General features: G+C 41.9%; 1 protein-coding gene across 9 annotated transcripts in view; it reads right to left on the bottom strand.

Moving 5' to 3' along the window:
• GPATCH2L (G-patch domain containing 2 like) overlaps positions 1-7,822 on the bottom strand; it is a 46,628-nt gene extending 38,806 nt beyond the window's left edge. For 5 of the 9 annotated variants that reach the window (XM_044435991.1, XM_044435993.1, XM_044435998.1 and 2 more), the window contains exons 1-3: positions 7,715-7,798; positions 6,343-6,389; positions 4,671-5,341 (exon numbers count right to left, since the gene is read on the bottom strand). In XM_044435991.1, the coding sequence (XP_044291926.1) occupies positions 4,671-5,341; positions 6,343-6,389; positions 7,715-7,745 (749 nt within the window). In that variant the 5' untranslated portion in view covers positions 7,746-7,798. Of the gene's footprint in view, positions 1-4,670; positions 5,342-6,342; positions 6,390-7,381; positions 7,688-7,714 lie in introns of those variants that run through there. The other 4 variants (XM_044435992.1, XM_044435994.1, XM_044435995.1 and 1 more) reach the window with 4 other exon arrangements.
• Positions 7,823-13,861: the final 6,039 nt, after the last annotated feature.

Raw genomic sequence — 13,861 nt, 5'->3', positions numbered from 1 at the left:
AGGGCATAATCATATTGATTGCACCCTTGATGTTCAAAAGTTTCCAAACTTGTAGGGTTATGACCATCCAGTGCAGATATTGGGAGTATTGGAGGCATTCTCTACTTCCCTGCTCTTCCCATGCTGCATTTCAGCTAGACGTCCATTTTTGGCCACCTAGCTACACTACTTGAGGGGATGAAATGAAACTACAGAAATGGCAGGATACCTTGGTAATCCCCCAAAAATGACCTTGAAGAGGTAGCTGGCACTGCTTATTTTGCGTAGTGGGAAGGGAACTGGAATGCAGTTTCCTACCTCCAAGACTGGAGATCAGTCTCCAACTTCAGTGCTGGGATCTGAATTATCCTATGACCCTGTAGATGCTGAGTAAGGGAGCATAGGACTACTCTGCAATTCAGTAGAGGTTTTCAAAACTATAGCCAGCCTTCTTCCTGCAATCACAGCTCAAAGGTTCCTGCAACAGAGGCCAGTGCAACATGAAAGCATACTATGCTTTAGTAGAGGATATGCAGTCCAGTAAACACTGATTAATGACCTCCAGTTACAATGGAGGCTACTTACCTTAACCACAAAATAATGAATGCTATTGATCCGACAAGCTATTGCTATAGAGTGTTATTGATCACCCAATCTTTGGTTAAAATGGCCCTCATTTAGCAATTGCACTGTTGCAAACACCTGGAGCAAAGCATGGCCATAATTAAATAGTTTGGTAGAGTTAAAGTGAGAGGTGATGGACAGATCTCAGCTCTCCCCTATTTAGTCCTGCTCCTGAGCTACTGTTTGTGTCAAGAAGGATATTGATTTTCTATAAAAATACGAAAACAAGAGGCACAGAGGGGATGCAGAAGGTCAGGCTGGGCTGAAGGGGGGGGGGGGAGAGGCAGGACACTCTGTCTCTGTCACTTGCCTTCTAGGAGTGGAGATTTTTTTTTTCCTTTCCTGGGAGGAAACCTCTAATACATCAGCTTAGCTAGGCTCTCACTTCAGGCTATCACCAAATACAGCACCTATCAAAGAGGAAAGGAAGTGAGCTACAAAAGTTGAAACAAGTGGGTGTTCTGATAGTTGATATATTCCATATCTTGCTGAATATTAGGGTAACAGGGAAATTCAGCAAGGTATTTAAGCTGAATTCAAGTAAGAGAAATCTAATTTGAGAGAAATCTAATTTGTTCTACCAAAAGGAAGTGTGATATGATCAACAACTGCCTGAAGTCCAAAAGAGTTTGACCAATTTGATTGGCCATGGTAATAAAACTACTGCTTTACTGACGAGCATTAGGTATCTGTAATTTTATTGGCACGTCGTCTCCAAAATATGCCAGTCTCAAAATGGTTTACAAAGTGCATGAAAAGCAGAGAGGCTTAAGACAACATAAAGCTGATGACTGCAGCGCTAAAAAATAGCCCCACTGAACACAACAGAACTGACGTCCGAGTACAACAGTAAAAGCTCACACTGTAAATTAATGAAGGACCCCCAACTCATGTCTACACTGGAGATAACCAAAGTGCCATTAGGAAAAAAAATCAAAACATTGTTTTATTTCTACGGTATTGTAACTAGCACATTCATTCCAGCATGCCCACTAAATCTTTACTTTTCTTCCCAAAACTTTTAGACAGCAATCCTCTTATACATTACAAATGCCAACTGATCCCAAATATAAAGGAAACATGCCTACCAAGCACTGAATCTAGGCCTGCTGGAAGGAGAAGTGGAGGCAATTTTTGCCAAATTTTTTGTCCTGCTGCAGTTCCTTGTGCCTCTTGGGAAACTGATCCAGTACACTGGAATATTATGGAAAGTGCTGTAGTAGAAATTAGCAAACTATGCCTTCCTCATTCCTTCAGCAGGGAGCTTATGCTGCATCTCAATTCCTTATATGATTTGAAGGAGCTGCTTTGTTTGCAAAAAGGCAAGTTTGGATCCAGACCAAAATAACAGTTCTAAGTTAGACCCTGTGCAATTTCATATTTGAAGTATCTTCCTGCTATACAAGAGGCCAACTGAAGAGTCCCAAGTATAACCACCTAATTGTGTTTTTAAATATCACTGTTTTACTAAAAAGCATGGACTCAGTAATGTCAGATTAAAAATCAGCAAACTCATTTATTAAAACACAAGTTCTTGTGGACTAGAGTACACTTCACCAGAAGCATGGTGTAAAGAGGAAAAAGTGTCAACAGAGGTGAGGTCAGAGGGAAGTGAACTACAAAAAAGACAAAATAAGATAATTACATTCAAACTTAAATGTAAATAACAATATTTATAGTGATCCTCCACAAGAGAATTGTAACACAAACATTCTCATATTAGTAAGCAGTACCTGCAGTGGGATAAAAACACTGATTCAGCCACAGGTGATATAACAGTTATAACTGTAGTCTAGCCAATTAAAATTAATCTTTGGAAAATAAATGCAAGTTACTGGAGAGCTAATTAACTCAAATAATAATTTAAAATCTATCTGAGCAGCAAAAATTTTTACAACAGTTAGGATAAGATGCCTTTAACCATTCCAGGGAGGAAAGTAGATGAGAAGGGGTTAATCCATATCTCAGAGGTTTTTACAAAAAAACTCAAAATATTCATCATAGGAAAGTATCATAGGAGGCCCTGTATACTTCTGCCATATAGCTTAATATTGTCAATTAATATCAATATCAAAAATAATTGAAGTGTTTTCGACTTCAGATCAATAAAATGTTTTTCACAAGCAGAGGATTAAGTTAGCAAATGTTATAAAACAAACACCACATACACACTGTGTGTGTGTGTGTGTGTGTGTGTGTGTTGAGAGAAGGAGAGGGAGACTTGCTTACTTGTAGAATAAGGTATGCTGTGTTAACAACAAAGTACTTTGTAGCAAAAAAAGAAATCCAGGGAGTAGATTTTATTATTAAGTCACAAGGCACACATGCAAACTAATACCATGCAAACAGCTCCTGAATTAGCAGATCTTACCAGTTATAAGAGAACCAAAAATACATATTGTCAGTAGCAAAGAATAAACTGAGGAACACACATAGATGTGGTTGTACCTCAAAAATCTAGCAAAAGAAGATACCAATTGACAAAAAGTAGTCCAATCAATATCTACATAATCTACAAGCCACAAGTTCCCTTTTAACATTTTAAAAATGATAGAGCTCCCTTTTGCACTGGGGCTCAGAGGAGCTAGGATGAGTAGTGCTGCTATTTTGACCCATCAGACAAGCAAAGCATGGAAAGGTTCTGCTTTCCTATCCTATCAAGAAAATAGGAAAAATGTAATTCATATTGTATACAGAAAATGGTAAGTGTGCATATTAATACATAGGGGAAGAGGAGAGAAGACTAGAAAAAAAGCCTAAATATTGTAAGGAAAGGTGACTACTAATTTTTTCTCATCATTTAAAAAAATTATTTCTTAAGTTCCATGTGCCCCAAACAACTAATTTTGACACAGAGGAACAGCAGGCAAGAAATAAGGACATTCCTCCAGTTTAAAATGTAAACTAAACATTCAGCCATATACCTCTGAAATACCTGCTTCCTAGTACCATTAAATATGAGACAGACCATGGAAATTCTACAGTTACCACACCGTAACTCCAGATTTTATAATAGGCAGCAAAAAACACATGTAAAAGAGTCAGATATATGTCTCTTACAAAGGCTTTTTGAAATGTTGAGTTTTGCTTTCATTTAAATCATGTTCAATTTACTTGAATACACCTCTTAAAGGAGGAGCAGAAACCCTTTTCTATTGAGGGTCACATTCAAAGGAATACTCTGTGAAGGGCTGCATACTAATGGTGAGCAGGGCCATCCCTTTTCTTTCTCCTGCTACCATCCCCTTTTTTCTCCCCACTCCTTCCCGGACCAGCAAGCTGGCACAGAAGGGTAGATCACTCTTGCATGAAGGCTGAACTGACTGCTTCCAGAGGGCTTTTGAAATCAAGCCAATGGTCACATGAAATTAGACTGAGAACTACTAAGCAAACATTAAGTTGCCCACCTTTCCACAGGTATACATTAGATACAAATCCATCACTTATTAGAGAAGGAAACAGCAACTTTAGCACACACTGATGCAGAAGTCTGGGCATTCTGTGTGAAGCATCCTGTAGTATGACATCACTACTTAACCTGCAATCATCATAAATATCAGCATGCACTGTATAACTACAATGCAAAAAAAAGGCTGACAGCAATGACAATAGTAGCAATATCCTAGCAACATCACTTGTATTTCAGCAAAGCACTTACTTCTGAAGCTCCTAAAAAATACCAGATGGTATTTCTGAGCAAACACTGTGGGAAAAGATCTGCACAAGAAAATGTCATCTCAAAAAATATGATCAAGAGGATGCAGGATAACAGCAACAAAGCTTGACTGATAAACAATCATGCTTTTTTGAGCTATTTCTAATAAAGATTGGAAATCAGAGCAAAATCAGTTTCACGTATAACACTGGAATCTGCCCACATATCTCCTGCAAAACAAGTTTTTAGCAGAGAGTCACTGACAATGAACAGAGTGCTATCTTGAAGAAAAATGGAGCAATTTATACCAATAAAGAAAATGGTCCATAACAAAGGAAGCTACCCAGTGGATGGACCATCCACTTGTAAACAACTGTAATGGAATATTACAAGAGAGTCTTGTACATCTCACCATTCGGACATGTTTTCATCAGAACCCTGTTTCTGTTCATCTGCTTCACATTCCATCCTCTCATTCCTTCCACCTTTGCTGAGGAAAGCCCTGGTCTCTGCTGACTCACACAGTCCTCGGCTGGATGATGTCCAGGGAGCATTCTCCTTCCAGCGAGACAGACGCTGCTTCTTAGCAGATTTGAACCTGCAACCCTTCTCATAACTCCATTCTGATACTCTGAGTTTTTGTTGAAGGCTAGCAGCCACCTCTGAAGTCACACGCTTGACCTTTCGACGGCGCCTGAGTGGTCGGCAAGGTGCATTCTCAGTGAATGAGTCTGACTCATGCCAGGTGTGCTGCTTACTCCTGAGAGTTGCACTGAGTGTTGGATGACGTTTGGCTACTGCCATGTCATCTGAGTCACTGAAGTTGGCAGTTAGCACTTCCCAACAGTCTTCTGCAACTTCATCCAAGCTGGACTCAGAGGCCCCACTGTAGCAGCAGGCATGCTCTGCTTGGTGTGTGAGGTCTGAACGCCGTTTGCGTCCTCGCCTCTTGCGAAGCTGTCGACGCTGCTGCCTTGGGCTCAAAGTCATTTCTTCACACAGCTCATCCAGCTTTTTCTGTTCAGAAGTCTGCTCGAGGGCCGAGAACAAATCATGCACCAACTCATCCATGGGCAATGTCTGCTAGCATAAAAGTAAACAATTAGATCCTACCTGAATAGAAAGAGCCTAGCTACAGTTACCCATGATCTGGAAATCTCTCATTTGGATTACTATAATGCACTGTATGTGAAGCTGTCTCTGAAAATGGTTCAGAAACTGAACAGATCCAAAAAGGGGCAGCAAGACTGCTAATGGAGGTTGGGTCATGAGAATATATTAACACCAATCCTCTTCCAGCTACACTGGCTGCCGGTTGAAGTCCAAGCCCAATTCAAAGAGTTGGTACTAACATTCAAAGCCCTAAATGGCTTGTGGCAAGGTTATCTGAAGGATCGCCTCATCCCATATGCACCCACTAGATCCTGAGGTCATCTTCAAGGGTCCTTCTGTAGTAGTCCCTTCCAAAGGAAGTGAAGTGGGTGACTATCAAGATGAGGTTTGTGGCACCCCAGTTGTGGAATGCGCTTCCCAAAAGTGTACCTGACACCTACTTTATATTTTTTTTAGTGGCAGGTGAAGACCTTTTTATTTTTCTAGCATCTTAACAGTTCATGTTTTTTATGTTGTTTTTATATATTACATTTTATTCTGTACTGTCACTATGCTTCTATGCTGTTTCAATTGCAATTGCAATCATGCATTTATGTATGTATTTATTAAATGTATAAACTGTTCCTATACCTATTATGGTTTTGTTCTTTTGAAATTGATTATTTGCTTGTTTGTCTTTTTGAACTTTTGCTTATTTTTAACTTTTGTTAACCACCCAGAGAACCTCAGCTATTGAGTGGTATTACATTGAAATGAATGAATGAATGAATGAATGAATGAATAAATAAATAAATAAATAAATAACCTGCCATCATGCTACCACATCAAGCCCAAATCACACATTTTCAGTCTACCCAATGTGTTTACTGCAAACTGCTTTTTGGTATTATCACGGATGGTGTTTCCCCATTAAAAACACATATGCTTCTCTTTTCCAGCTGAAGTACTAAAATACCATTTCCTTCACATACCTCAAAGAGCACTTTTCTCCTTAGAACAACAGGGGGGAAAACTGAGCCTGAAGATAATCCACAGGAAAAAGACTTCAATATTCAATTTTTTTCAAGGCAAAGAACAACTGTAAAAGTGGCTCCAAACCCATTACAGCTTAATACCAAAAATACTATGCACCCTTTTTAGGGAGTCTCCTGGATGTAGTATACGACAATAATTTCTAAATGAATGATAGTACCTCTCAGTCTTTCCAGCCTTACAAGATTGTTGCAAGAAGGATGAGAGATCATATACATCCACCCTGAGTTGCTTGAAGAAAGCATGGAAACTTAATAGTAATATCTGTCCCACTTAACATCTATGTAGCTTTAACACCTATGTAGCTTTTAGAATAATTCCCACCACTACCTGGAAGAATTGTTTCTACTATCATTGTATGTACTACCATTAATAGAGCATATATCAACAAAAGGAGAAGGGCTAGCAAAGTGATAATAATACATGTGCCCAAGGATTAAGAAAAGATCTTACATTTGCAGTTATGTTATGGTCAATCCCTAACTTGCCAAAGAACAGTCATGTTCCTGCTTTCACAGCCACTTGCCCATGAGCTAAGGTTTGGAGAGATAATGACACCTGAAAGGCGAGGGCATCCCTGTTACCATTTTCTTTCCAAGCCTTAACCCATTTCTATCCCAAGCACTGCCTCAATCATCTACCATAAGGGAAAATGTTGGAGGTCCCAGTTTTCCACTGATCCTTTCCTGAGACCGTGGAAGCTAATGCCTGACAATGCAGGCCAATGATAGGCACAGTAGTGCCCTCCTATCAGCACAGCCAATGATTAGGTGTTGTCGTCCAAAAAATCTACAATCCGCCAGGTTGCCTATCCCTGATGTCAACAATACCAAGCGAGTTAGTCCGATGGTCTGACTCAGCATAAAGCAGCTTCCTAAGCACTCCCCCTGTCCGCCTCTTGCTCCTTCCTACCCATGCCACCACCTCTTGTCCCGTCTCACATGCCCCTATGTGGACCCTCAACAGTATGCCACTTACTGGGAAGAACAATAGACGAGAAGGCTCCTATCCTTGCGCCCTACTTGCGGGCTTCCAAGAAACACACAGATGACAGCCACTGCAGGAAAGAGACCTTTGGTCTGCTCCAAGAGAACCCTTCTTCTGTCCTTTCCCTGGCACGCGGTTTCCTGCAACAGCGGTACCTCCCTAGGAGCCACTGACCGCCTTCCCTGTCTTCCCTACGGTACGAAAAGGCCTCTACGACCGAGTCCGCCCCTCTCTGCTTCCCTCCCTGCCCCGTTTCCGCGGCTCGATCTTGTCTTCCTCAAACTTCGCAACAGACCCTTTCCCTACGTGTCATAGCTTGCTCACCCGGCTCCCACAACAGCCTCCTAGGCCGCATCAAAACTCAGCGTCGCCGCCTCCTTAGGCCTCTCCAGCTCGGCACCGAGTAGGTTCCAACCGGCACTTCCGGTCCTCGAAAGTGGGGGAAGGGAGCACTCCTTCCCCTTCCGGATGCGACGACCTCGCTTCACGTCACACCTCCCTTGGCTCGTCCCAGGCGGGGATGCGATGCTCTTCCTTTTCTCCATCGGCGGGATTTTTCTGTGTGCGGAGCTAGACTCAGACTTAGCGCGCCGACTGGGTTTACGTCTGAATAAATGAAGAAACCGCCGCCGCCGCTGTAGTTTCCTTTTCCCATCGTAATGGAGACTCGCGCTCTTCTTTGACAGAGCAGTTTACCTCCCCCTCCTCTAAGCCCGCATATATCGAGGTTAATGCTTCCCACCCAGAGTACAGTGTCCATGAAAGCTTATGCCAGAACAGGGGCGCAATCCTTTGTCAGTTTAAACAGAAAAGTTTAAAAGTTTAAACTGCATTCACTGCATAACTTAGCAAACCACGCTGGCTCGGGCACGTTTGGGAATTGTAGGAATTCTTTTCCATCTAAACAGGCATAGGATTGCGCCCTAAAAGCAAAACGTGCTAGAAGATTCTTGCTCGTTTTGCTGCAACAGACCAATATGGCAACTCCTGAAAACTCGCGCCTTTGATTTATGCAGCCCTAAATGTGCGGTGGTGCTTTACGGGCTTACAGGTGGTACAATAGCCGTGAACGGGAGAAAGGACGTGATGCTATGCAGTCTTAGACAGAAAAAAAATCTACAAGTGGCTGGGGCATGCTGGGAGTTATAGGGCTTTCCCCCTTATATAAATATGCATAGGTTCGTGCGTCATAAAGCTGCAGTCCTCTAGATGCTCAGGGGTAATCGCATCTAACTGCACCTGCACAGGGCGGCACTCTCAGTCCCACTGGAACTCGGCGAGTCTTACTTCAGAGTAAACGCGCCTAAGATTGCTTTCTCTGGAAAGCCAAGCGCAGGCACCCCGCCAACCATATCCCGTAAGAGGGGCTTTTCCCCTTTCCAAAAAGGCTCGATTGTCGTGACTCTCGTGACAGATCGCAGGCCCATATTCCACCCTTCGCTTGTTAACCCGCGAATGCACACCAGACCTATTGAAAAACACTGCGTGGGAGGAGGAATAGCAGGACACCTGCTTCTTCGAACAAGGGGATCCGGGGTTCAGGCTCCCCGGGCAAAAAACAAATGCAGAGTTTGCGTATGCTGATTTGCATTCTCTCCCCCCCCCCCCCCGTGCGTGGCCGCGCCTGCCTGCTTTTAAAGCAATTGCCCAAGGACAACTGGGTGGTGGGATAGGGCTCCTTATGCCAGATTCGGAACTGCAACCGGTACGTGCTCCCCAACACCGTCTCTGCTGCGGACTACGTTGAAAGAGTCCTTTTCCCAATAGTTAAATCGGCGCGCGTACAATTTGTCCATTCCTCGGTACAAACAGAGCAAGCTGCAGCCGGCTTCGGGGAAAAAAATGGATATCTACCTGCTCTCCTGTTAATTTGTAAAACTTAGATTGTGGTTTTTTTGTCCCTGCCTGCTCATCCCATTTTTTCGTATAACCCATTCATCAGGAGAAGGCCCCCATTCGGGGCTGATCAAACAGACCCTCCTGACCATAACACCGTCCTTGGGTCAGCTGCCTTCTGGATCGCCTTGCTGTAGTTTACCCTTGGCTTCGCTCCTCACGTTTGCCGTGCAGCACAGGCTCTTGACAGCAAGGGTACGTTGGCCCTCCTCTTTCTCAAAGGCTTTTGATTTATCTTAAAAAAGGTTTGCTGAGGAATTCTGGGGGTTGTAGAATGCTTTTCTTAGGCCGAAACATTTATAGGATCACACCTTAAGACTAAGCATTGCACAAAGTTTATTTATTTAAAGCTTTTACATACCATTCTTTGAGAAAGCTTTCAGAACAGTGTACAATAAGAAAAAAAGAAATTAGTTAATAATTTGGAAAGTCACACACTGCATTACTGGTTGCTTTTATGCATTACCTCCTAACTTGTCAAAGGAGAGGGACTTCTCATTCTGTTACTAGCTGCGCTGCTTTTTCTTTGAGGTAAAGGAGCTGGTATTGTAGGTGGCATAGCGGTTTGTGTTGGACTAGACCATGAAGACCTGCACTCAAGTGCCCCAGAGCCTTGAAGCTTTCTGTGTTACCTTGGACTAGTCTCTAACTCTCAGTCTAACCTCTGGTTCACATGGTTATTGTGAGGGTAATGTGGAGGCAGGAATCCAAAAGGATCTTTCCAGAGTGGGAGCATGGGCACCAAAATGGGAAATTTGCTTCAGTGTGAGGTAAAATTATGCCCGTTGGGCAAAAACTCCCTGCATCCCACTTGACAGAATCTTATCTAGCAGACCAAGTAAGGGATCTTGAAACTTTCATAGATGACTTCATGAAAATGTCAACCAATTGTGTGACTAATGTGAAAATGTTTCTCTATTAAGTATAATTAGGAAAGGAATGGAACTGCCAATATCATAGTGCCCTTATACAAATCTATGGTGCAACCACACTTGCAATACTGTCTACTGGTTCTGGTCACTGCACTTAAAAACAGATACTGTGGAATTGGAAAATGAAGAACTAAGCAATTAAACTGATCAAGAGGCTGGAAAAACCCAGCTAGAAGAAAAAAGGACCATTTAGTTCAGAGTAAAGGTAAGCATGGGAGACATGATAGCAGACATTTGGCTCCCTCTCATAATATTAGTACTAAGGGTCATCCCATGAAGCTGACTAGTGGGAAATTCAGGACAGATAAGAGGAAGTACTTCTTCACACAACACATAGTTAAGCTATAGAATTTGCTATTATAGGATGTAGTGAAGACCACCAATCAGATTGGATTACAAGAGGATTCATGGAGAATAAGGCTATCAAAGGTACTAGTGTGATAGCTATATGTTACTCTAATACCAAAGGCACCACATATATCAGTTACTGGGGAACATGACAGTGAGGGTGATATTGCACTAATTTCCTACTTGCGTGTTTCCCACTGGCATGCTTTCCATGTAAACAGAAGATTGGACTAGCTGAACTTTTGGTCTAATCCAGCATGGCTCTTCTGTTCTTCATAGCACATGACATGTGCAACTTTGAGCTCCTTGTAAGGTAAAGGTAAAAGTTTCCCCTTGACGTTAAGTCCAGTCATGTCTGACTCTAGGGGGTGGTGCTCATCTCCCCAGCATTTGTCTGCAGACAGTCTCTGTGGTCATGTGGCCAGCATAACTAAACACCAAAGTGCACAGAATGCTGTTACCTTCCCGCCGAAGTGGTACCTTTTTATCTACTTGCATTTGCATGTTTTCGAACTGCAAGGTTGGCGGGAGCTGGGACGGAGCAACGAGAACTCACCCTGTTGTGCAGATTCAAACCGGCAACCTTTCGATCAACCAGCCCAGCAGCGCAGCAGTTTAAACCACTGTGGCCACCTGCATCCCTGAGTTCCTTGACAGAAGTATAAATGTAATAAAGATATAAAAGGAGGGTTTTTCCATTCTTTGAAGAACAAATTTTAAATCTGGAGTGGTGATTCTAAACCCCATTGAAAACTCTTGAAGAAAATTGATGTTAATTAAACTAAAGCACCATATTACATAGAGTTATTAAGAACAACTCCAGAGGCATAATTTGACTCACACACACACAGACACACACACTGGTATCACAGTGTGACCAGAATGACTGTTTGAATAAAAATGTGATTAGACTAGTCTTGTGGGGAACTTACCAAGTCACCACAGTAAACAAGGAATTCCATTCAGGACAATGAGAAGCCTGATGGCAAAGGATGAATATTTGTGCCCCTCTTTTACCAGCCCCTTTGGTTTCTGTGCTAGTCACAAGGGAAATCACTCTCCCTTTCTTTGCCACCTGTGAGAAAATGCAACTGGATGGTAGAGGAGGGACAAAGCCATCTTTCTTTACTAGTCAGCTTAGTAGAAGGCAAGATTTTCAATACCCTGTTAATAGGCTAGCTGCCTATGTTTTCACGGTCCCCATGGATGAAAGGGAAGCCATTTCTTCATGGCCAATATGGAAACACAGGATATTGGCCACTTGGTGAGCAAGTAATAAATTTGCAGACTAGCAATTCTTGGGAGCCTAATTACAAGGCAATACAGTAAAACCTTGGATTGTGAGCATAAGTCGTTCCAGAAAGATGCTTGTAATCCAAAGCACTTGTATATCAAAGTGAATTTTCCCATAAGGTTCAATGTAAATAAGGTTAATCAGTTCTGTAACTTTTTTTTAATCGCAAAAATTTGAAGCGGGCGCGCTCACAGGCACGCTGAAGGGGAGATGGGTGCAATTGCGAGAGCGCTTGGGGAGGCGGGCGGGAGACGGGTGCAATCGCAGGCGCACTGGGGGGGCGGGCAGGCGTGATCGCGGGTGCGCTGGGGGGAGACGATGCTGTACTCGCACCCACAGTGAGAGAATTGGTGCTCAGTTGTGACATGATGCTCGGCAGGCAAAGCACACATGATAACTCGTACTGCAAGGCATTGCTCGTTTAATAAGTTAAAATTTAGAAAAATGTTTTGCTTGTCTTGCAAAACACTCACAGACCAAGTTACTCATAATCCAAGGTTTTACTGTATTAAAGTTTTGGTTAAAGCAGACTTTTCTAATTCTAGACTAGCTGAACTATGAAAGTATTCACAGCTTTTATTTTCAGTATCAGTAGGCTTTTTATTGGTGAGATCACACAGGAAAGATGAGAAATAGTGGATTTGTTACCTCCCACAGGATAACTCAGAGATCTGATTCACATGACATGATTTCTGTATAGATTAATCTCATGTCTGATTTCTCTGATCAGATGCATGTTCAAATATGTCATGAGAATGGCTCTTGGTTGATAAATTATTTGGTAGTTGACAAGCAAAGAAATGCAACACACTGTCCAGAGGTCCAGTTTCATGAGGTGGTCATGGAATAATTTACCTATTAGATGGCCTAACCCTGAGCAGTCCCGACTAGAGTACCACTTTGCAGCAATGATGCTAGGACACTCAGGCCTCTGTTATAGCTAAAATTAGTCCACTTTTTCATACAATGTATTTTGATGTGAATCAATTTAGAAACATCACTTCTTAGAACCATCTTGAGTCTAGAAATAATGTTAAGTGACCTACCAAGCCACCCCTAACCTTCAGTTCACCTACCTGATTTACTGGCATATACAATGGCTTGGCTACAGGTTATGAAGTTCTTATTTATGAAAATACCAGTGAGTTGTTCTCTGACCTCTAGCCTCTGTACAAATGAAAGTAACATTTCTCCATATTGAAGACCTGACATTCCTATATTGATTCATTTAAGATTTGTGCTTTGGAAGATCCTTTGGTTGGAGTCATTCTTTTCTTGGCAAATCATTCATGGAAGCTGTAGCCTCTGGTCTTTACTTAGGTACCCAGTTTTTTGTTGTGATTTTCTTCATTTGTTGTACTTTAAATCTTGAATTCCAAGGTAAACTCTTATATTTTTTTTAATTGAAACTCTTTTTTTAAATTCTTTGAATTCAGTGGCACTTGTTTTTGCTTCATTAGTAGGTCTGTAGTTACAGACTTATCAGGTTGAACACAGATAAAGGGTTGGATTCAGATTTAGGTGTGTACAAATGGGCTTGTGAAAGTAGACTTAACTATGTGCTTTTCATGAGTGGAAAGCAGATCCTAGATCTATCTCATTACTGGAAAAGCAAATTTAAAGAATGTGCCTTAGCTGTGAGGAAAGCTCAGCTATTGAATATACTAATATTTCATATACTAATGAAATAGTATATGTACATACCAGCAAAACAGTGCCATCATTCTTGCCCCTACCTCCCACATCCACCCACCACACACATGCTTCAGCTCCACTGTTTTAATGTATTTTAAATGCTGTGCAAGCATTCATGAATTTATCTGTTAAAAATACCTTTAATAATAATAAAAATGAACTTTTAAAAAGTGCAAAACATTTCTGAGGATGAAGAGGGACACAATGCAATGCACAGTCAACTGCATTTGAAATCTGAGAGCATTTTTTTTCCTAGAGTACAGTTCTGGGGACAAATGAAATATATTTGGATTGATGGCACTTCTA

This window comes from Varanus komodoensis, unplaced genomic scaffold (genome assembly GCF_004798865.1).
Source record: "Varanus komodoensis strain SLA01 unplaced genomic scaffold, ASM479886v1 scaffold3, whole genome shotgun sequence".
NCBI classification, from domain to species: Eukaryota; Metazoa; Chordata; class Lepidosauria; order Squamata; family Varanidae; genus Varanus; species Varanus komodoensis.
The sequence above is the reverse complement of the archived record's forward strand: the minus strand, read 5'-3'. Positions and strand labels throughout refer to the sequence as shown.